Raw genomic sequence first — 21,493 nt, 5'->3', positions numbered from 1 at the left:
AGAAAATCTTTGTGAGCTAATTTTTAAAAAACATCTTTTAAAGTAATTGAGCCTAAGTGACCATGGGTAGACAAATGGATAAAGAAAATGTGGTACATACATACAATGGAATAATATTACTCAGCCATAAAAAAGAATGAAATCTTGCCATTTGCAGAAACTTGAATAGAACTAGAGGATATTATGCTAATTGAAAGCAAGTCAGACAGAAAAAGACATACCGCATGATCTCACTTATATATGGAATCTTAAGAAAAAACAAATGAACAAACAAAACATAGACTCATTAAGAGAACAGACTGGTAGTCGCTGTAGAGGAGGGAGTCGAGGGATGGTTGAAAGGGATTGAAGAGGCACATTCAATTATAAGATAGTCATGGGGGGGAGGGAGAAAGGGGAGGGTGGGCTGCACAACACAGGGAGGACAAGTAGGGATTCTACAACATTTTGCTAAGCTGATGGACAGTAACCGTAATGTGGTTGTTAGGGGGGACCTGATATAGGGGAGAGCATAGTAAACATAATACTCTTCATGTAAGTGTAGATTAAAGATTAAAAAAAGAAAGAAAGAAAGAAAAGGGGGATTACTCCTTGATAGGATAAAACTACTGGTAAATCAAAGATTAACGCATGCTTTAAATGTCCTTAATGTTGATCACTTAAAGGGTGTCAGATGATCAGCTATGGAGGTACTCTTTTCTGATAATATTCCTTTCTCTTAATAAAAAAAAAAAAAAAAGCAGTCCCTGTGTGCTGACCTCCAATGAGTTCTGCACAGTGGTATAGAGGGCATGTCAAAGTGTGGGCAAAGGGTCTGTTTGTTTCTATGCAGAAGATCAAGGCCTAGCTTGCATACCCAGAAAATGAACTAAGATACGATAGGAGGAGGAGCTTCCGGCATCAGCACTCTCTGGAGGACTTGTGCCGGGGGATGATCATCAAAAAGCCTCCACAGGGATCCGGACGATGCTGCGGTTGTGGCTGCGTCCACCCCACCGTCTCCTGGACTTGCCATAGGAATGAGGAGGGAGATGTCTAGGCTGGCATGTGCATACAGTGAGACAATGAATTTGACCGGATCTGTACTGTTGGAACTCAACCAGGAGTTGGGAGGGATGCAAGGTGTAGCACTCCAAAATCTTATGACTATAGACTATCTACGGTTAAAAGGACATATGGGAGGTGAACAGATCCCAGAAATGGGCTGCTTTAATTTGTCTGATTTTTCTCAGACTGTTCAAGTACAGTTGGACAATATCCATCATATCATAGACAAATTTTCACAAATGCCTAGGGTGCCTAAATGGTTTTCTTGGCTTCACTGGAGATGGATGGTAATTATAGATTTGCTTTGTGTATGTCACCGTATTCCTATTATGTTAATATGTGTGTACAAATTAGTAGTTTAAAACCTATACATACTTAAGGTACTCTACAAGAAGATATGTCAAATAAATAATCAATCCTCCCATGTTTTCTTCCATGTGCTACCTCTATAGCTTTTCTTCTTCCTTCCTAATTACAACCCTTAAATAGAATTCGTGCCTCATATCGAAGTTACCGAGTATCATAATTCCTCCAGGTGTAAACATACCTCGAGACAAGTGCTGGGCATAGAAGCCACAGGGCATAAATCTGCAAAGAAGTAAAAAGCTAACCTTTTCAAACAATATGGCTTCTCTCTCACTTACCAACTTTACATTTCCCTGTATGGCCCTGGAAGATGACTGGTTAGCCAGAGACGGGTAAGATTCCTCAAGGGAGGAACAACCTAAGACAGGCACAGTCGCAGGGGGGCCATCAGGTGAGAAATTGGAGATCAGCAGAGGTGAGGCTCAGAACCTCATCCCCCCTGCTTTGAGAGAAATCTTCTGCATCTGTGGATGGTTTATTGCCCTTGTCTAGCTTGGATTAACACATAGTCTACAGGCACACACCTGATCATCTACAATTGCTCTCCTACAACACTAAACTATGTTTTCTACCTTTATCTTGCATCTACCTACCACTTCAGCATTTTATTAAAAATAAAAATAATAATAATAATAAAGGGAGAAATGTGGGATCAACATATAAATCAAGTATAAAAATCAAATGAATATTCATATTTGACCTGATTGTTTATAGTTCATAATGCGTGATCAAAACCGAAAGTTTCTGTGATGAATGCCCTTGCACTGTTCACCGTGTAAGAATTTATTCACTATGTAAGAATTCATTCACCATTTAAGAACTTGTTCGTTATGCTTCAGAAGATTGGAGACTGACGAGAGTTAGGCTTGAGATGGATTAATGATTGTACATTGAGCATTGACCCCCCTATACTGAATTTTATTGTTGTTAACAACCATTTGATCAATAAATATGAGAGATGCCCTCTCAAAAAAAAAATAGTCATGGGGATGAAAGTACAGGACAGGGAATACAGTCAGTAATATTATAATATCTTTACATGTAGACAGCAAGTACACTTATCATGGTAGACGTTTAGTAATGTCTATAATTGTTAAATCACTGTGATGTATACCTGACACCAATATAATAATGTATTTCAGTGAAAAATAAAAAATAATCTGAGCAAGCGAGCTCTTCTAGAAACTAACAAACATAGTAGATCTCAATAAATCTGAAGAGTTTTAGGACATGTAAAAATGAGACTGAGAACTTTGAATTTAAATATTTGTAATTGTGTACCAAGTAATACATTTGTTAGTTACATTATGGAAAATGACTTACCTGTTATGTACACAGTATTTATACCAGCATTTTTTTTTGAGAGGTCATCTCTCATATTTATTGATCAAATGGTGGTTAACAACAATAAAATTCTGTATAGGGGACTCAATGCACAATCATTAATCAACCCCAAGCCTAATTCTCAACAGTCTCTAATCTTCTGAAGCATAACGAACAAGTTCTTACATAATGAATAAGTTCTTACATGTATACCAGCATTTTTAAATGAGCACTGAAAACTAGATAAATACTTTCTGCCTCTTATCCATATAAATACATGATTACTTCTGTACATGATTAGTATATTATTGAACTTCTAAAGAAAATTGATTATAAGAAATGAATAATAAAGTCAGATGAAGGGAACATAGTTGAGGAGGGGCTGGAATCCTTGATAGGCCTGTTTGAGTTCTTTGAGATATATGCTAGTTACAGTGTGACTTATTTCCTTGGCATTTAGCTGGAACAAGGTGGCTTGTTGAGGGAACAGACCCTGGCACATGCCAGGGCTCCCTCTGTCATTAGCTTCCATGAAAAAGAAAACAGGCTGCCCTCTAACAGTTCCTGGAGAGGACACCACAGTATATCATGGCAGTGGAATTACATGGACAGACCATTGAACATAGATGGTGATGAAGTATCTAGCTGTTTTTAGCTACCACAAAACTATAAATTGAGTCAAGTTACTAGTCACTACCCTGAATGAGAATTTAAGTAGGAAGAAAACTTAAATCCTTTTCAAGTGTGTTTATTCAGTGCATATGTTATTTTTTAACAGTCTTCTAGTTTTTTGTCCTTTCCTAAAAACCGTTTTGAGTCTGAATCACTGCAGTTTGCTGCCTTGCCTTTTCCCTCTCAGTGCCAATGGTTGATGTCACGATTTTGCCTTCAGCTTGTAGGACAGGTGCACTAGTGCATTTGTAAGACAAGATTTCATGTTTCCTAGCTCCAACAGCAGACACTGAAACTAGGAGATGGCATTCTTCTCTGGGTTCCCCAAATGAGACTGAAGAAATCACCTCTGCAGTATAGACATCTTCTGCCTGCATTCTGCCTATATAGACCGAAATAGATAATCTTAACAAAAAGAGCACTCTATATAATGTAAATGGCATTACCTGGGCAACAGTGTTACTAAAGCAATTAGGTCACAGTTAAGATGAAGATGTAAGCCAAAGCTTTTTTCACTTCTTCCATGTCTGAATCTGTTTTCCAACAGAATTAGAGGAGAAAAGAAAGCATTAAGTTCCTCAGTGAACCCAAAGCTGTGGCTAATTCCACATACCAAGCACAGCATAAGCCGGCTGTGAAGGTGTCTTAGTATCTCAGTTTAAAATTTGCAGAGTGATGTGGTGTTGCCTGCCTAATGCTTCAAAGTGCCTGTTTCTATGACGTGAGACAGATAATCTCATTTAGTATGTCTTAAATGTGCTGCCTTCAGTACACTAGAAGGCATCTCTTTGGTGCCTCAGGGTCCTCTATGCTTTTCAGTAAGAAAATCCAGAATGTGCCACCATGTTTAACATTCTACCCAAATACAGAATTTCCTCCCCACCAATTTTATCTCTGGCACAGATTCTGATTTAGTAGGTCTGAAGTGGTGGCGTTAAGCATCTGTTGTTCACAATGTGCCTCAGGAATTTTGATAGACTAACAGAACCATTGGGTAAGGGAGTTTTGGTATTGGGTTAAATCAAAACTAAATGAGAACCAAATCAAGTAGCAGACAGGGGATGCCAAAGAGTTGGACATTGATCCTTTGTGTCAATGAATTCTCCTTTGCTCTCTTCCTGTGGTATTACCTAACCAGGGTAGGAGGGTAAATCAGACTCACACATCACTAGCTGGGAATGAGAGACAATTGAGGTGTTTATTTCACTTTTTTCAGTAGATAATTTCACTTTCTCTAACGGCTTAAAACTTTGAAGAATTAAGCGTTGCTAGTAAAATGTTGACAAAGATTAACTATACAGTTGTAAAAGTTACAGCATTTGTCATTCTAAATATAAAAGAGAATAAAAAGTATGATAGGCTTTAAAACACTTTAATGGACCATTTAAGTTACTTACATACACAAATTCTGGTTCCTGCCCAATTGGAGGAATATTGAATAGCAAAGGTGTAAATACATGAATTATGTTTCTCTTTGCATACCTTTCTTAAAGCTAAATGATGAGAGGTCTGTCTTGATAATAGACAGCCATTAACAAGTAGAAATAAACTGTGCAAGTCTACATTTTATACAAAGCTTAGGCAATGCTTTAATTCATGTAATGAAGACAGATTAAGATTCAAATAGTTAAACTTTAGTGTCGAAGTTTAGTAAGTGAATTTTCCCTTCTGGGGTGTTACTGATGTAGGTACTTAATTTCCTGGCCTGTAGTGTATAGTATACACATCTTACTCCTAAGTGTTGAGTTGTGTTTAGAGTAAATTTTACATTTTACATAGCAGCTAGTTATCTTTGCTTGCATTCTTATGACTAAATGCAGATATTTTCTACATAGTCACATGAGAAAATTTTTTATTTTTATTACTTAGTTAATTTTTTACTCCTACATTATAGAATTTTAGGGTTGAGAAAGTGGAGGACTGAGGTGCTTAAGTGATCTGCCAGAGGACACAAAGTTTCTCCAATCTACCCAGAACTGAAGTCTTCTGAATTGGCATCAAGGATTAGGGACCCCACACATCCTTTCCACTCATGTGTAGACTATTAGATAGCTTGCAGGCACATTTCACCTGTGGACCTTTTCCCCCCTCTGCAGTGCCTCCTCCCTCCCCCATACTCTGAAGAAATAAGTTAGTTCTAATACTAGCTTACCAAGAAAACAAAAACACAACTTGATTTTCTTAAGAACTTGAGAAACATAATTCATATTTTTTTTTATACATTTGCTATTAGACAGCTAGGGAAGAACAAAAATCTCTACATGTGTAAATTAAATAATCCATTAAGCAAATTTAAAAATTTGTCATATTTTTAAAAATATAGTGTTTTAAAACCTATTATATTTTAAAGAAATAATGCATTGTGTAATTCAGGTCAAATAAAAGTGATTCCTGTATTATTTTTTCCTGGGATGAAAAAAATGAGAGTTGAGTGTATCCAGAAGTTAATGGAAAATGTCTGAATGTTGATCCCTTTTTCACTTCAGGCCAAGGAAAAGACTGGGATTTTTCTCCAAGCCAAATTCACATCTGCTTAAAATACTTGGATATTTACATGGCAAACAGAAGCTCCAAGTTTCAAGAGGGCTCTGACCCAAGCAGCAAAGGGTACTATGCCTCCTACCTGGCACAGGACAGCCTGCCTCCATGCCAGTCTTTCTGGGGCAGGGCTCCTTCTTAGTGGTGGTCCTCAATACCCAACAGAAATTGACTAAAACGTCGCAAAAATTAGAGGAAACAACCACTCTAAGGATAGTTCATCAGGATGAACAGTGAGAGTGGATAATCAGTGGCTTGTCAAGAGTTTTCCCTAAGAAGGTGATAAGGAGGGATGTGTCAGATTTTCCAGGAGGATTTTAGCAAGATACTGGGAAGAATTTAAGTATAAAAGTTGAGACCCTGTAGTTTAGTTGTTTGGAAAGTCTCTTCTGATGCATTTAGGTGAAGAATCTATTGCTGTTTTTGTGTAGGGTCGCGCGCGTGCGCGCGCACGCACGTGTGTGTGTGTGTGTGTGTGTGTGTCTGTGTGTGTCTGTGTCTGTCTAGTGACAGAATTAACTAGATGGATTGGATTAGGGGCTCTGAATACCTATGGGATTCAGATGGAGCCCCACTAGTTAATTCAACATTGTGTGTCCTTAAATCTTCCTGTAAAAGAGAAACATGCTATTATATTACCCTTCAAACATCTCATTGTACTTCCTTAAAACTCTTTGATTCAGGTCTGACAGTCCCTGCCTTGATGCCTCCAGGGTCCCACCTCAGTTCCAGGTTCTGGGATATATTCCTTAGCAGGGGAGGGAGCCAGAACACTGGACTTAGCAGTATGTCTCTGAACCTGTTTCTCCTGTAGAATAGGGATCACGATCTATAAACTGCATTGTTTATATAAAAGGTGGCACATTGTGTATACTTTTCTTCACCTTGATTTATTTTTTCAATCAGTAGTATATCCCAGGTATCTTTCCATTGTAGTACAGAGAGAATCTCCACATTCATGTTAATGGCTGCATGAGATTCCATGGTAGGAATATTAAAGTTGATGTACATCAGGACAAACATCTTTTACTATCTAGAGTATTCCATTCTTCCACTTTGGATAACATTGTCATGAATTTCCATTCATTAGTCTTGGGGAAAAACTAAGTTCCTCACTTGCCAGGGCCTCAGAGTCCAGCCTTTTCTTTTCTCCAGGTTGTCTTTACATTGTTCTTCTCCACATCCTCTACTTTTGGGTTGTGTGGACATAGACTGTCTATTTTATTTCATGTGTGCCATGTCTCTTCCTGCCTGAGATCTCTGCCCAAGCTCACATGCAGACCTATTCCTCCTTCTTCCTGCCTATAGTTAACATCTAATCTTCTTAGGGTCGATGTCAGCTCAAATTCCATTTCTTTAAAATATGCTCACCCTAGCAATCCCAGGCCAAGTCAGAGCTCTCTGATACAAAGTCTCCTGGCACCTTGTCCTCTTGTCTTTGAGCAGTTGTTACCATTCATTATTATATATGTATACACATAGTTATTAGATTGATAATTACCTCATACACTTAGACCATTGTTTTTCATATAGTGGGTTGTAATCCATTATGAATTACTAAATCACTTAAAAAATTATGACAAGGCTTTTAAAAAAAATGAAATAGAATCAGAAATATCAGACCTCTCCACTTACAGTAAGGGTATATTTTCATCATACTTTTCCTTCAGATTAATAGATGATAGTAGATGTGATCTCATAAGCTCCCAGTTAACACAGATGTATTGAGCATGATATAAATTGTATTTTTTTGTGGTGGGTCTTAGTCAAAAAAGTTTGAAAGCCATAACTAGATGGTACACCATTCCATCCCCATGTTTAGCAGAGAGCATTCAGTAAATATGTTGGCTGCATGAATGAATGCACACCTTTTCAGGGAGGTTCATAGACCCAGTGCTTTCTTCCTTGGGTCTAATGGACCCTGGTTCTAAGCAGATGTTAGTGATGACTTCCTCAGCCAATTGAGTCTTCATTAGATCATTAGCAGAAAAGAAATGTAAAACCACAACTACAAATGTATTTTTTTAAGAGCTGATAAAAGAGATAAAATACTATTGCTAAGAGCTTTTTAGATTTAATTTTTTTTATTGCATATGAATCTTAGGCCTTAAACAACATTCTATTTTACATTCTTAATAAATAAGGAAATGTAAACTTCACCTGCCTAAATATCTAGGTAATTTTTGAATTTTTAAGGTAGTCTACACACAGGGCTAATACATAGCTGTTATCTTTTGTGTTAACTTCAGCAATAAAATATTTACACAGTTTGGCAAAGTGATACTACAACCTGGTTTAGTACAACAGCTGCATTGCCTATCCCCATGTGGCTTGATTTCCCTTTTTAATCTTCGGTTTTCTGCAACTAAAGGCTTATGTCAGCATGTAGTTTATATAGCAGCAGATAATGGCAAAGGCTTCTTGAATTAACATAGTTAAGAGAGATACTCTGCTCAGTTTACTTCTCTAATGTCTCTGAAAAACATTTTCCTGACGCCCTACACAATAGTTTTATAAACATATTTACAGTGAGACATTCTGTGACTAGAGAATTTTTATTCTTTAGAAAACCGGTAAACTAATCTCCAAAGGTATAGTTTCTGATATTAAAAAAAAGAAATCAGGAAAGTCCTGGAAATAAAAGAATGGTTCTGGTATTTATTTTCAGCTGTAGATTTGTATGTATAATTGAAACTGGGATTAGATTAAAAAGTATTTAGGCAAAAAGTACAGAATCTTAGATTTTTTTTCCACATTATTATCAGAGCCCTTTTAGCACAGTTTTTATCTAGCATATGTGTTATTTTTTTCTTTTTGTTTCTAGGTGCTCCTGATCCAACAGCAGGTGCTAGTATAGATGATGAAAACTGCTGGCACTTAGATGAAGAGCAGGTTCAAGAACAGGTTAAACTGTTCCTTTCCCAGGGCGGGTACCACGGATCAGGGAAGCAGCTTAATTTGCTCTTTGCAAAGGTATGATTGTTTGTTTTTAAAGAAATATTCTAAATATATATGTAATACAAAGTATCTATATATATGATCATGTTTATAATAAGATAAACTTTTTTTATTTTCACTTTTTTTAAAGAATGGAGTCTAAGTCAGTCAACCAATTTGAAACTTCTATGTTGTAATGTAAGCATTAATTTACTTTAGATGTCCTTAGACAAGATGTGGAACATTTCTGCCTCAGTTCCTATTAATAAAATGGTGACAATTTATGTAATTTTTAAAAACCTCTTCATACTAAACACTGAATAGCTTAATGTTATTTAAAATGCCATTTTTTGATGTTTTTTTCTTCTGATTTTTCCCAGGTAGAACATAACTTTTAATGTAGTCCTTAAAATGTACTTTATATATTTAGTTTAATAATGTCAGTATCTTTAAATTAGTATCGAAAACATAGACTTTGGAGTCATACAGACCTGGTTGAAGTCTAAGTTCTAAATCTTATTGAATGTATGAACATTGATTGGCAAGTCATTTAAGTCAGTTTCCTCATCTATAAAATTAGCTAATAATAGCATATCTCCTCAAGTTGTGATTATGGTGTTAAATGATAATGGTGTCTAACAGATAGTAGGGCCTTGGTGAATGTTATTTTTCATCACCAAAATTGATAGCCTAAGAAACAAACTTAGCTTCATTGTAAGTTCTATATGAATAGAAGTTGTGTCTCTTGCTTTATACAGAACTTTTGATAGCATGAACACAATCCTAAATACTGGATAAATGCTTTTTTAATAATATTAGATCAATATCTTCTCATTGAGGGCATAACCACCTTTGTGGATAATGTATTCAAATTGGTTTTAAGGGAACATAACTGTGTTCATTGATACTTTTGTTAAACAGCTTCTCTAATATTATTCATAATTAAAAGATTTTTAGTTCAGAAGAATTAGAGTAAACTCTATTACTGGTTATAGCCAGAAAAATACTATATTCTGAATAATCGATACATTCTTACTAAAGGTTTATCCCATATAGCATGCATAGTTTGCCAATTTTCCGAGAATTAGATTACAATAAAAGATGAATTCAAATCCAAAACTACTTCACAGATGATTTAATGATTCTTTGTTAATTCACAGATACTTCAAACAAACTCTTGTACTGTCTCAGAGTCTACAGTCTGAAAATTAATTACCATTAAGGTATAGATGTTCTTGAGTGTTGGCTAATAGTTCTGGTTTATATGCTTAATAGTAAAGTGTTTACTTTTATTGCTATTGCTAACTGAGTAATAGATTAGAAATTTATCAGTAAAATGAACATTAAATCAGATCTGTGATATAGTGGTAATATTAAAGGTTTGGTGTATTTAGTTAGACACATAGGCAGTATTTCATATATTCTCATGTCAACAAAGAGTACACTGTGGCCTAGTGGAAGCAGTGTAAAAGGTACTGGGCTGGCTGGCAATTGCTGTTTTTACCCCCATATATGATGCTCATATTATATATGCCATATAAAGTTAATGGCACTATCAAATTTTGGAAATGGCATAACTTTCAGAGTTAAGACAGGTCTGGGTTCTCATCCCAACTGTACCTTCTGTCCTTTCGGCAATTCACTTCTCTGGGGCATGGTTTTATAATTCACAAAATGAGCATTATAATTTGACCTACTTTATTTATATGGTTGTTGTGAAGATTAAATGTAATTATAAATGTAAGACTCTTTGGCATGGTGTCCAATAAGTGGCTGCTCCCTTTCTTCCACCCAGTCTTCATCTGTTCCTGACTTTTTGTGCTCCCATATTGGAAATAAATTCCTTTTTAAGACTATTGGAATAGTCTTGCTGGAAGTAATCCATGTGATTCAGTGTAGAGGTGCTTCTGAGTTGTTTATAAGGCTCAAATTCTGAAACCTGTGAGGGGATTATGTTGCATGTCAGGCCTGAGAGCAGGATCTGTTGATCTTTAAGAGAAGTAGTGGGCTTCTTTATTGAAGATCTGCCAATTCCTCCTTCATTTGCCTTTCGCATAGAGAGCATCTTGAGTAACAGGATCCTCCCTTTCTACTGCTTATGACTTTGATCTCAGGTAGTTTTCTACAGGGAGAGCTGGGATTTTTATTTGTTGAACACATAGCGTGTGCTTTTGGAATGGATGGATTCATTTAAGGTTTCCTGAAGAGACACGTGGCCTTGTATTTCTTTTCTTCCTTTATTTTATTGGAAATACAGCACAAGAGTAATGGACAGAGCTTGAGGTTCCAACTTGTAAGGCTGAGCTAACTTACTAGGTCAGTGGTTATAATTCTGCTTCATGGATCATTTGTTAGCAAGAGAAGTCTTGAACCTACAGCCCTGGCCATTTCTTCTTAGCATTGCAGAATCAGTCCCATCGGAGTGAACAGAAGGATGCTGCTGCTCTTTATGTCAAAAAAACTTTGGTGACAGAGAACTTACTGAAATTACTAATTTACCTAAAAAACTGAAGGACTTGCTTAACTCTGAATATACTAAAAAACCACCGAATTGTACAGTTTAAATTTGTGAATTGTATAGTATGTGAATTATATCTCAGTAAAGGTGTTTGTTAAAACCTGAAGAACAGATGTTACTGTCAACATCAGGTCAGTGTGGAGCTCCCTAAGGAGTTCTCAGGAGGCACGTTAGGCGCTACTGCTCAGGTGGTGAAGTGCGATTGCTTGGAGAGCGGGGTGGCGCCAAATGATTTGTTTCATTTGTTTTGGAATTGTTTTCCTGTAGGCTGGCAAAAAATTCTTTTTAACATTAGGAAGTTACCCCAATTTTTTTTTTCCTCACATGGATTTTAAAACATAATTTTAAGAAATTAATAGTCAATTATCTGGTTAAATTGCCATTTCGGATAGAAACCAGTTTTTAACAACTTTTGTTTGCTTAAGAGGACTGGTGTCAAGACTTAACTCCCCACCCCAAAAGGAAGAAATAAATTAACTGGTTGGTCTCTGTATTGCTCTTTGTTTTTGAACATTTTTCTAAAGGTCTGTTTTTTCCTCCACTAGGTGCGGGAGATGTTGAAGATGAGGGACTCTAATGGGGCCCGCATGTTGACGTTGATAACAGAGCAGTTCATGGCTGACCCTCGTCTGTCACTTTGGAGGCAACAAGGCACTGCGATGACTGACAAATATAGGCAGCTCTGGGATGAGCTGGGTAAATAAATATGAGTTTCCTGACAAGTTGCCATTGAGTTGTGTATGGGTAAAGACCATGGTTGAATGTTTAAAGAGCATGGTCAGAGTATTGCTGAAGAGAAAGCTCATATATGAACTTGTTGCCATGATGTACTGGTTAGAAGAACAGGAAGAATGACTTGGGCTCTCATTTGCAGGAAACAATCGTGGTAGGGTTTTGGGGGAATTGTCTGATCTTGAGGAAAGCAAGCATAGAAATCTACCTTTAAATATTTGGGGGAAAAAAGCTATATTATTTTGAAATAGGTATATTGTATAATAGAGCTGGTTACTTAGAGTAATATTATAATCCAGCTAAAATTTAGCTGTTTCACCCCTTTTGATTACATTATAAGTATCAAAAGTAGTTTGAACATTTGTTTTTTGGATTTTGTAGACGTATGTGAATTGTTGATTGTTAGAATGGAAAAGATAATGCAAACTCTAATTTTTATTGCTTCCCAAATCCCTGGTGTTAAAGAAAAAATACAGCAGATGGTTGAAAACAATGAGAAATCCACTGGTCATATTCACTGGAAATTTGGGAGAATGACTGTTGTTATGCAGTGCTCATGGCTAGAGAATTAATGGATAATGTGTTTGTTTTCTTGTCTTCCTATTAAAAAATCTGTATGTGACAAATGGAATTTTGATAAATACTATGTCAGTGCCTGTATTAAATTTATGTTCTGGATATTTTTACTAGAAGATTCTAGTTTCAGTTGAATTTGACTAATAGAAATCTTCATACCTTCACCATCTCTCTTGCTCTTGGCTAATGTTGGACCATGTCATGTTGATTGATCTCATGTCAAGTCTAGACCAAAAGAAACTGTTACCCATGAAAATACCACATGATTACAATAATTGGAAGAGACCTCAGAGATGAACTGCTTTGCAGATAAGGAAACTGAAGTCTGGGGAGGTTAGGAGACTTCCACAAGATGATGTTGTATGGCCTAGGCTTGTGCAGCAAGTTGGTAAAGAATTGGATATCAATGTTTACTTTTTCTTGTTAATAGGATGTGTTCAGGAACTTGTCTGTGAATGACAACTCCTGGTGTTTTGTTCTTTTTCTTAATATATATATGTCTGCTACCTGCCAACTATTAAATATGTTTTGGCCTTTTCCCCTGGTATTTTTATTAAGTTCTTGTAATATTAGCCTTGGTACTTTCCTTGGGTCACCTGCAATAATGGTTAGTGGTCTTTCCCCCAGTCAAAATTTAAATCAGTCTGTAACTACAGTAGATCATTTCAGTGTATTGGAAGGATGTTTGGGGGATGGTGTGGTGGTTGGACAACACAAGTATGGTTTAAACAAATATTTTTATAGAATACTTAATGATTTACTTTTCCAAGTTAGCCCTTTTCAATTTACTCTACCATAGTGTTGAGTTGAGTAGGTGGTTTATGACAGTATAAAGGACTAGCATTAAGAAAACTATAATGAAGGGAATCATTTAAGGAGAAATTATTAGATTAATACTAAATGAACAAAATTTAAAGAGTTTTGGTACTTAAGCTTAAAATTACAAATAATCAGGTAGGAAGAAAATACCAACTACGTTTTTTGGTTACCAAAAGAAAGTACAGGTGATATATAGCTAAATAAAAGTTGACATGTTCACATTTAATCCATTTAGTCACATCTCAGTTTTCCAAGTTGATTTTGAAAATTATATTCCTCAACCCTCAATCAAAAGTGTAAGTTCTCCTTAGGCAGATGTTTCCACCAGCTGATTCTAGTAATACCCTCTGATGGACTACCTTCTAGTTATGGATCAGACTTTATATTATACAGGTTCTTTGATTTCTGTCCAGGATGAAGACTAAATCTTATTGCCCTGTGTTTTCTTCTTTCATAAATCACCCCTCTACCCGTCCACGTCACCCCCATCATTACTAGACTACTATAAATTCTCCTGTGTATGCTGATGGCTAGCACAGGTCACTTGCCATTTTAATGGGATGTAAGTTCTATGAAGAACCCATATAGAAATAACAATAGCTAACACATCTTAATATACGTTTACCAAAAAATTAACTGAAACTTGGTTCTGGACTACAAAAGAAAAGGATTTTGCTTCTTAATAAAATAGGGGAATTTGACTTTGTGCCCCTGCATAGGGCTCACATTGCTTCAAGGCTCCACTTTGGAATTAAATGCTGAGCACTGCCAGATGCCAGACATTGAGAAGAGGCTGAGTTTTGTCGGCAAATGGGATCTGCAAGTTAATTGGTGTTTTCTGCAGGCTTCTGGCTGTGAAATGAAATTGGAAGCCCTTTAGCCACATGGATAATACAGGACCTGAATACAAATGTCACATGTCACCATCAGGACCCACTGTGAGACAATAGTGTTCCCACTCCAACACTGCGCCATTACAGATCATTTAAATATGGGGATTACATTTAAACTAAAAGCCCCATTTGCCTTTTACTGCAATTTAAATGTCCTCTTAGCAAAAGCTAAGTGACAAATTAAATGAAAAAAGTGCCCACATTTTTAAAGCTGCAATGCAAAACAACCTTTTATTGCTTCTCATGTGCCACGAATGAATCATTATACTTGTCAACCCTAAACCAAGCCATAATTGGAGCAGCTACTGTTATCAAAGTGGGGCCGCTCTGTGACAGCTTAATAAAGCTGAAACTGTTAAATTAAATCTCAGATGCTTAACTCCTTAGCACTGGTGGATTCGATGGGTCCATTTCTGGCAACGGCCAATACACCAGGAAAAGTAAAAGATTCCTGGCATGAAAGCTTTAATCTGATGAAAGTGTACAAGTAAGAATATCTTAGCCAAGTAACTGCTGCTTGGCAGAGGGATTCGGAAGCATCAAATTGTCAGCCAGATTACAAAATTTTATTTTGTTCATAGGATCTGATACCACCTTCCCTGAGATTTACAATTTTCTGAGTATTTATTACTTTAAAAAATTTTAAGTGTTGGTGTTTCAAAATTAGTTTTAAAAGTAACATACTCATTTAACTTTTTCTCCTTTTCAAATATGTGCAACCTGCCTGTTTGAGGTGGCAATAGGCCCAATTTCTTTTTCCCATTCTCTGGTTATCAAAAGGACTGATTATGCTCAGTTCTTCTTTTCTAAAATAAGTGCCTATGATATTCATCTTGTCCGAGTTAATTTTTGTCATTTACTCCCTGATTTTCATAATGCAGTATAAAGTAGATATAGATACATAGTATTAAGACCCTGTTTAGTACATCTCATCTGCAGATATATTTATCTTATATGTGAATCAGTTTTTCATATATTAATTTTACTTTCTCTACATGATGTTCATTTTCTCAAACATACAGCAGTCTTCTCAAGTGGAGTGTTGTCGTACCATTGATCAGCTGTAAGAAAACATATATTTTAAAATCTTAAGACAGAAAGCCCACTGCAGTGGTTGAGGGTACACATTTAGTAGAGCTATAGAAGAGAACACACACCTCTTCTGTTGTGTTCTTTATTCCATGACATGGAAATTTTCTGGGAAACAGATCACCGAAATGCGCCTTGGATTTGAAAGAACAGCTCAGTGCTGATTGGTGGTGGGCACGCCTGCTGTTAGCCCTGATGGCTGGCTGTTCGGCACACTAATTGTGTAGGGGTCTTCCAGGATGAGGGATTTACTGTGACCTCTCATCTGTGTTGATGGGTCTCTTTCCTTAAATGTCTTACCAGACTATAATTGTACTTTGCTTCATAAAACTATAGGTTGTGACTCCCAGTCTATTAAAACCTGATTAAAATGGATGTCATTAGAGGAAACAGTTAAATAAGATTTAATTACAGTTTTATTGCAGGGAAAGTTTCTTTAAATTTTATATTCAGATATTACATAATATATTTTTTCTCCAAAATGGAAGCACTTTCTCTCTGAGCTGAGTCATGTGTTTGCTTTCTAGCACATTAACCCTGTTTCTTAGAGAGAGAGACTGGGCTGCCACTGTAAGAGTCTTACAGCTCTGAGCTGTGATTACTCAGTTCAAAAGGAGATGGTGTATCTCTCAGAGTTCTTTTCAAAGCTTTAACCTGGGTAACTAATTCTGTGTGAACAGAAGTGGCCATAGTTAGATGTTCCTTTCTAGTTTGAGTTCATTGTACCGTTAGTTTACTGATATTAAGCAATGGTTATAATACTCCTTGAAAGGGTACTGGATTGAGTAGGGCTCTTGGAGTCAGACTCTGTTTTCAGCAGTAGAGAACTTAGTCAACCCATTGGGACCACTTTTATTGAGAATACTAAAAACTATCTATATGGAGACCCAGAATAGTGGGCCCCACCCACATTATTCTTGAGTAAGGAAGAAAACATAACGTGTAAGTCACACATTCAAAATGATACTCTAAATATAGGAGGACCTTTGTACCCAGCCAGAAATAAGATTCTAAAGGCTCTGCTTTGGAGGTATTGTGGAGAAATTTCTGGGAAATGCCATCTTACATCTCTAAGTAATAGGCTTAGTAATCCTCTTCCTCCCCACTGTTTGAGCTCCTTAGTTTTATAGTAAATTCATACTCAAGCTTTCCACATTTTGAAGTTGATGGTAGTGAATGCCTAAGGAATAACTGCTGCTCTTTTGAGAACTAGAAAGCATTCCAGTGTGGTTTGTCATATAACCAGTTGTCTTTTAGCTAATGTCATGGAGAAAACAGCAAGGGCTCAGAGCCCCCTTGCAGCAAAAAATGCACTACAGACTTGGAGACTTCAGTGTAGCTGTACATGCAGGGTGTAATCCTGATGAACCGTACACCAGAGATTGCTTGTCACCTACCAGTTTGCCTTTCCCAGCACAAGGAGAACACAGGTTTACCACTGACTCTGCTTTGGTACTTTGTTAACCCCACCTTCCAGAAGTCTTCTTGTGGTTTCTCTAAATGTATTAAGCACTTCCTGTGTCCAGAGGAACAGATGTATTAAATATTTGATTTTATTATTGATAGAACTGGGGAGTAGAGATATGTAACCATCGGAACATGTGAGATATTAGAACAGGCATGAATGAACTGAGGAACACTTTTATAGGCTAATTTTTTCACATATTAGTATAAATATTTTTACAGACTGAACTTAACATGGTTTTGCAAGATGTTCATAGAAGTGAGTTGTGGTGAAGTACTAAGGACACTCAATAAAGAAGGAATTACATGAACAAAAACAAGGATGGGCTCAATAGGGGAGGGCATAAAGGGTTCAGATTCATTATTCATTATCAGAAATGTCTTCAAAATTTCAATCCAACCTTGGTCTTCACTGTTACTTCAAAGGGAAGAGGGGGAGAGAGTAGACATCCTAGTAGATTTTTGCTATATTTCCCATTTGGTCCAGCTACTGAAGATAATACAGATGCCAACACTTACTTATCAGGCATTATGCTAAGCACTTCATGCATGCATTATTTTATTTAATTCTTAAAACAACCCAGTGAGATGGGTACAGTTATTAACTCTAATTTTACCACTGAGAAAACTGAGTTTTACAGAGACTGGATAACTTGCCTGAGGTCACAGCAATAGAGCAGAAATTTGATCACAGGTGTCAGTGACTTCAAAGGCTTAACCACCAAAGTAGAAATCATCCTCAGCTTGATATGCTTCTCTACCACTGAGTCCCTGTGCTGGGAAGAGAGCAGAGCAGGGGCAAAGTGAACCTCATCTAATGGCAGGAAACCCTGTGAAAGCTGCCCGGCCTGGTCTGCCTGCCCACAGTCCCACAATCCCAACTGCAGTAGTCAGCAGAGCTCACCTAGTCTAGTTGCCCGACTGTTGCTAAGGACTCTAACTTAAGACTCTGAAAAAACCAAACACATTAATGTACGATAGCCAACTACATGCTGTTGATTGAGAACTGTTTTATATAATAAGCTTATCATAAAATATGCATACTACAGATAGGATACAGTGAAGTTGTGATCTCATTCTCCAGACCCCTTTGCTGTATCACCAGTGCAGTCCCTTAGGTCACTGTCTTTGTCCTGGCCTGTAGGAGGCCCTAAGGATAAGATGCTGTCAGCACTTGTTCATGTCTTGGGGCCTGTAGGCTCTGCAGACCCCTCCTGCACTTGGGCTGGGCCGCCCTGCTCCAGATGGAATTACACGTTCCTGTCTCAATCTCTGCTCTTACTATGTCAGAGCTCCCACAAGATACAGAGGCTGTGTTTGTTGTATTGCTCAGGAGGTTTGCTTCTCTCCAGCACTGCTGTCAGAATGCCTGTCAGCTGCTGAGGGCTCACTGCCAGGGCCTGGTTTCTGCCACTGTTGTGTGGTCTTACTGCTTTCTGTCTCTTAAAACAAGAAGCCTCTGTGTTCTTGGCTCAGAGGCCTGAGGGTTCTGCTCTGCTGTGATGGAAGAGCGGCTTGTTCTCTGCTTCTTTAAAGTAGGCAGAGTTAATTTTTAGTTTGGTCAGAAGTTAACTGAAAGAAGAGTACGTATTTCTGGACTGTGAGCAAACCTGTGATAAATACTTCCTATGTAATACTATCAACCAACGTTGTTTTGACTGCAGAAGCTACAGTTTAATTATCCATTCAGTAGCCTGTATGGGAAAGAGTGAAATAAAGATAAAAATTTTAAATACATATTAATAGGATGTAGTAGATTTTCAGGATTAAAAGAGGTCTTTACACATCATTTGATCTTATTGTCTAACCAACTGGAGATTCCTAATGATACTCATTGCATAAGTTATTTAGGTATACAATTAGATACTGTGTGACATCTGAGAATCACCCTATGTGTATTTTTATAAAACTCTTCTAAATACAAACTGTGGAGATTTGATCAGGAGTTAAGATGCCTTATGATTCATTGTAGTACACTTTGGTGTTCTCCATCTTCTAGGTGGTGTGCTGGCAGCATTATTTGCACCAAAAATGGGTTCCATATACTTTATGCTTTCTGTTTATTATATGAGTCCATTAGTAGTAGACACTGTTCTCACATTAGTGCTACTAGGAATGTCAGAGCATTGAATATAACGTGTCTTTTTCTTCTTCATAACAATTTTAGAAAAGTTCTCTCCTTACTTTTCCCAATTCCTAAGAGTTAGTTTTGCACTCGTCCTGAAGAAACAGCCACCAAAGGGAGGTCCCGCTGGAGGAGTGCCCTCGGGTGGCAGACTTGAGCGAGAGCCACCGGGTCAAACGCAGTAGCAGTGAGAGAGTGAGAATGAAGAAAGAAAGGGTGGGGATAATACCCTTCCACCCCTTCTTACCCTGAAGTGGCAACATAGAAAAATTAACGGGGTTTGAGAAGCCTCATTTTAAGCCATCTGAGACTCCCAGGGGCTTCATGAGGAATCAGGTGAGAAGCTAGAGTGAAGGAAGGAAGCCAAGGGAGGCTGAAGCAGCCACCTAGGCTGTGGTCTGTGTGTTCCGCACTGAGTGAGGCGCTTTACAAATGTGATCACGGCTGATTTAAGCTGAGGCGGGCTGACGAGCAGGGAGGAGAACCCACTGACATGGTTAAAGATCGCCTCTTAAATGGGTGTTCAGCACTGCCTTGTAGAGCCCCCTGGGGGGCAGGGGCAGGAGGAGAGTGCAAATGGGAGGCGCCAGGTCCTCCTCAATCCCAAGAGTGACTTTCACCACTTTGCCCCTAGGCTTTCCATTAAGATTTCTCTAGAACCAATGATTCTGATATTAAAAATCTGTGCTTGATGGGCACTATCATCAATAGCCTTTTAAATAGCCACTCTTCTTAGAGATGTATCTAAGAATGACTTTTTTATTTATATAAATAACTCATATATTTTAGTGGGAAGGCAGGCGGGAAAATAATTTGCAGCAGATGAATTTTTGTGAGCCTGCTGTAAGCTTGCCTGATAATTGCATAATACTGTTTTAGTGTTTACTTAAAAATTCCAAATTGGACTCTGTGTAGGAAAATACAGGTGCTTTTTGACAAAACTCTGGAGTAGTGACTGGTCTTAGGGCTATTTTCTCCAGCTCTGATGCAGAGATGAATGGCTAGGAGTAGCGATAGCAGCTATCCAAAATGTGGCTAACTCATTCAATTCTATGCCCTCTGTTGCAAAGTTAACATTTGAAACAGAAATCCACATATCTGATTGTGAGTTACGGACCTTGCTAACCTAAAGTCGTGCTTCCCAGCCCCTTTCATTTGGGGTACTAAAGTAAATTTCAAAATTTGCTTCAGCAAACCTGGAGGTTAGAGTGAGAATCATTCATAATTAGGACTCAGGTAGACTTAAGGTATCAGCAGCTTTGAAATGGCTTAGATTGCAAACCAGTCTTCTTTTGTGGATGAGAAAGGGCTGAAGGGGTTGGATAAAAGAACCAGCAGGGCACGCGGGTCTAACATAAGCTTGGAACTTGGAGAAAATCCTGTTAGGGATGTTTTCAAAATGCTGCCAAGACCACAAAAGTCTTGTCTCTACCTGTCCACTCCCCAACACACATTTAAAGATGAGATTGCTGTATCTAGACACCTGCTCACCACACACTGGTCATACATAGAAGATGCTTTTTGCTAAGTGTTAGGGTCCTGTGTAGATGAGGTACATTATCTGAGAGTTTTTTTGTTTAATTTGAAGCCCATAAACGACTCACTGATTTAATAATCTTGTTATTTGCTGTCTTTATTGGGGCATTTAAACTAATTGAATAGCTATTTTTTTCATCCTATTAGTGTCCATGTGATAATCTCACCCTCTTTCCCCTTCTGGCCCACTGAACACTGAAAATGACACATTTAAGTTAGTTTTCCTGCAAAGGTGAAAAAATAATGTATTTGGCATATATAGTTGTTGCTCAATAAATATTTGTGAATAAAAATGAATGAATAATTGAAGTGTATTGCTAGACATCTATTTGGAAGCCTTCTGGTCTGTGCCACCTTCTCTGCCCACGTATAGGTGGATCTCCACAGGTGCCTGTGTATGCATGAATATACACACACTGAAATACAAACAGTTTAGAGTACAGAAGGGCAATGATTCCCCCTTGCCATCAGTGCTGCAGGTAATCTATTGCATTAATCAGCCAGCCAGTGGGAAATGCCCTGGGAGTGATTATACTATCATACACAATACAATCAGCATGAAGCACTTGTCAAGACCAATACATCAAAGTTTAATTCAGTAATAGAATGAATTAGAGCAAAATGAAACATTCTGTTCTCCAAGAAACTCAGCACCCATCACAGGTTCTTTCTAAACTCCATAGAAGTCAGTGCATTAAGAAACTGTTTTATGAATAAAATTACAGTTTGAATATGACAAAATACTACAAGCTCTTTTCTTGGGATTCTTGTACAACTATAGTGCTAATGTGTTTACCTGATCATCAGTATTCCATAATCATAACCAGTGAGAAGTTCAGTTCCTTTTCGGTAGGGCTC

The 21,493-nt window shown here is 37.5% G+C and overlaps 1 protein-coding gene across 1 annotated transcript in view; it reads left to right on the top strand.

Moving 5' to 3' along the window:
• ZSWIM6 (zinc finger SWIM-type containing 6) overlaps positions 1-21,493 on the top strand; it is a 183,676-nt gene that overhangs the window by 122,815 nt on the left and 39,368 nt on the right. Inside the window, exons 3-4 of the mRNA XM_017680528.3 lie at positions 8,771-8,919; positions 11,947-12,097. Of these exons, the coding sequence (XP_017536017.2) occupies positions 8,771-8,919; positions 11,947-12,097 (300 nt within the window). The remainder of the gene's footprint in view (positions 1-8,770; positions 8,920-11,946; positions 12,098-21,493) is intronic.

The sequence above is a fragment of the Manis javanica genome, chromosome 1 (genome assembly GCF_040802235.1).
Source record: "Manis javanica isolate MJ-LG chromosome 1, MJ_LKY, whole genome shotgun sequence".
Taxonomy (NCBI): domain Eukaryota; kingdom Metazoa; phylum Chordata; class Mammalia; order Pholidota; family Manidae; genus Manis; species Manis javanica.
This window is presented reverse-complemented; position numbering and strand designations above follow the sequence as displayed.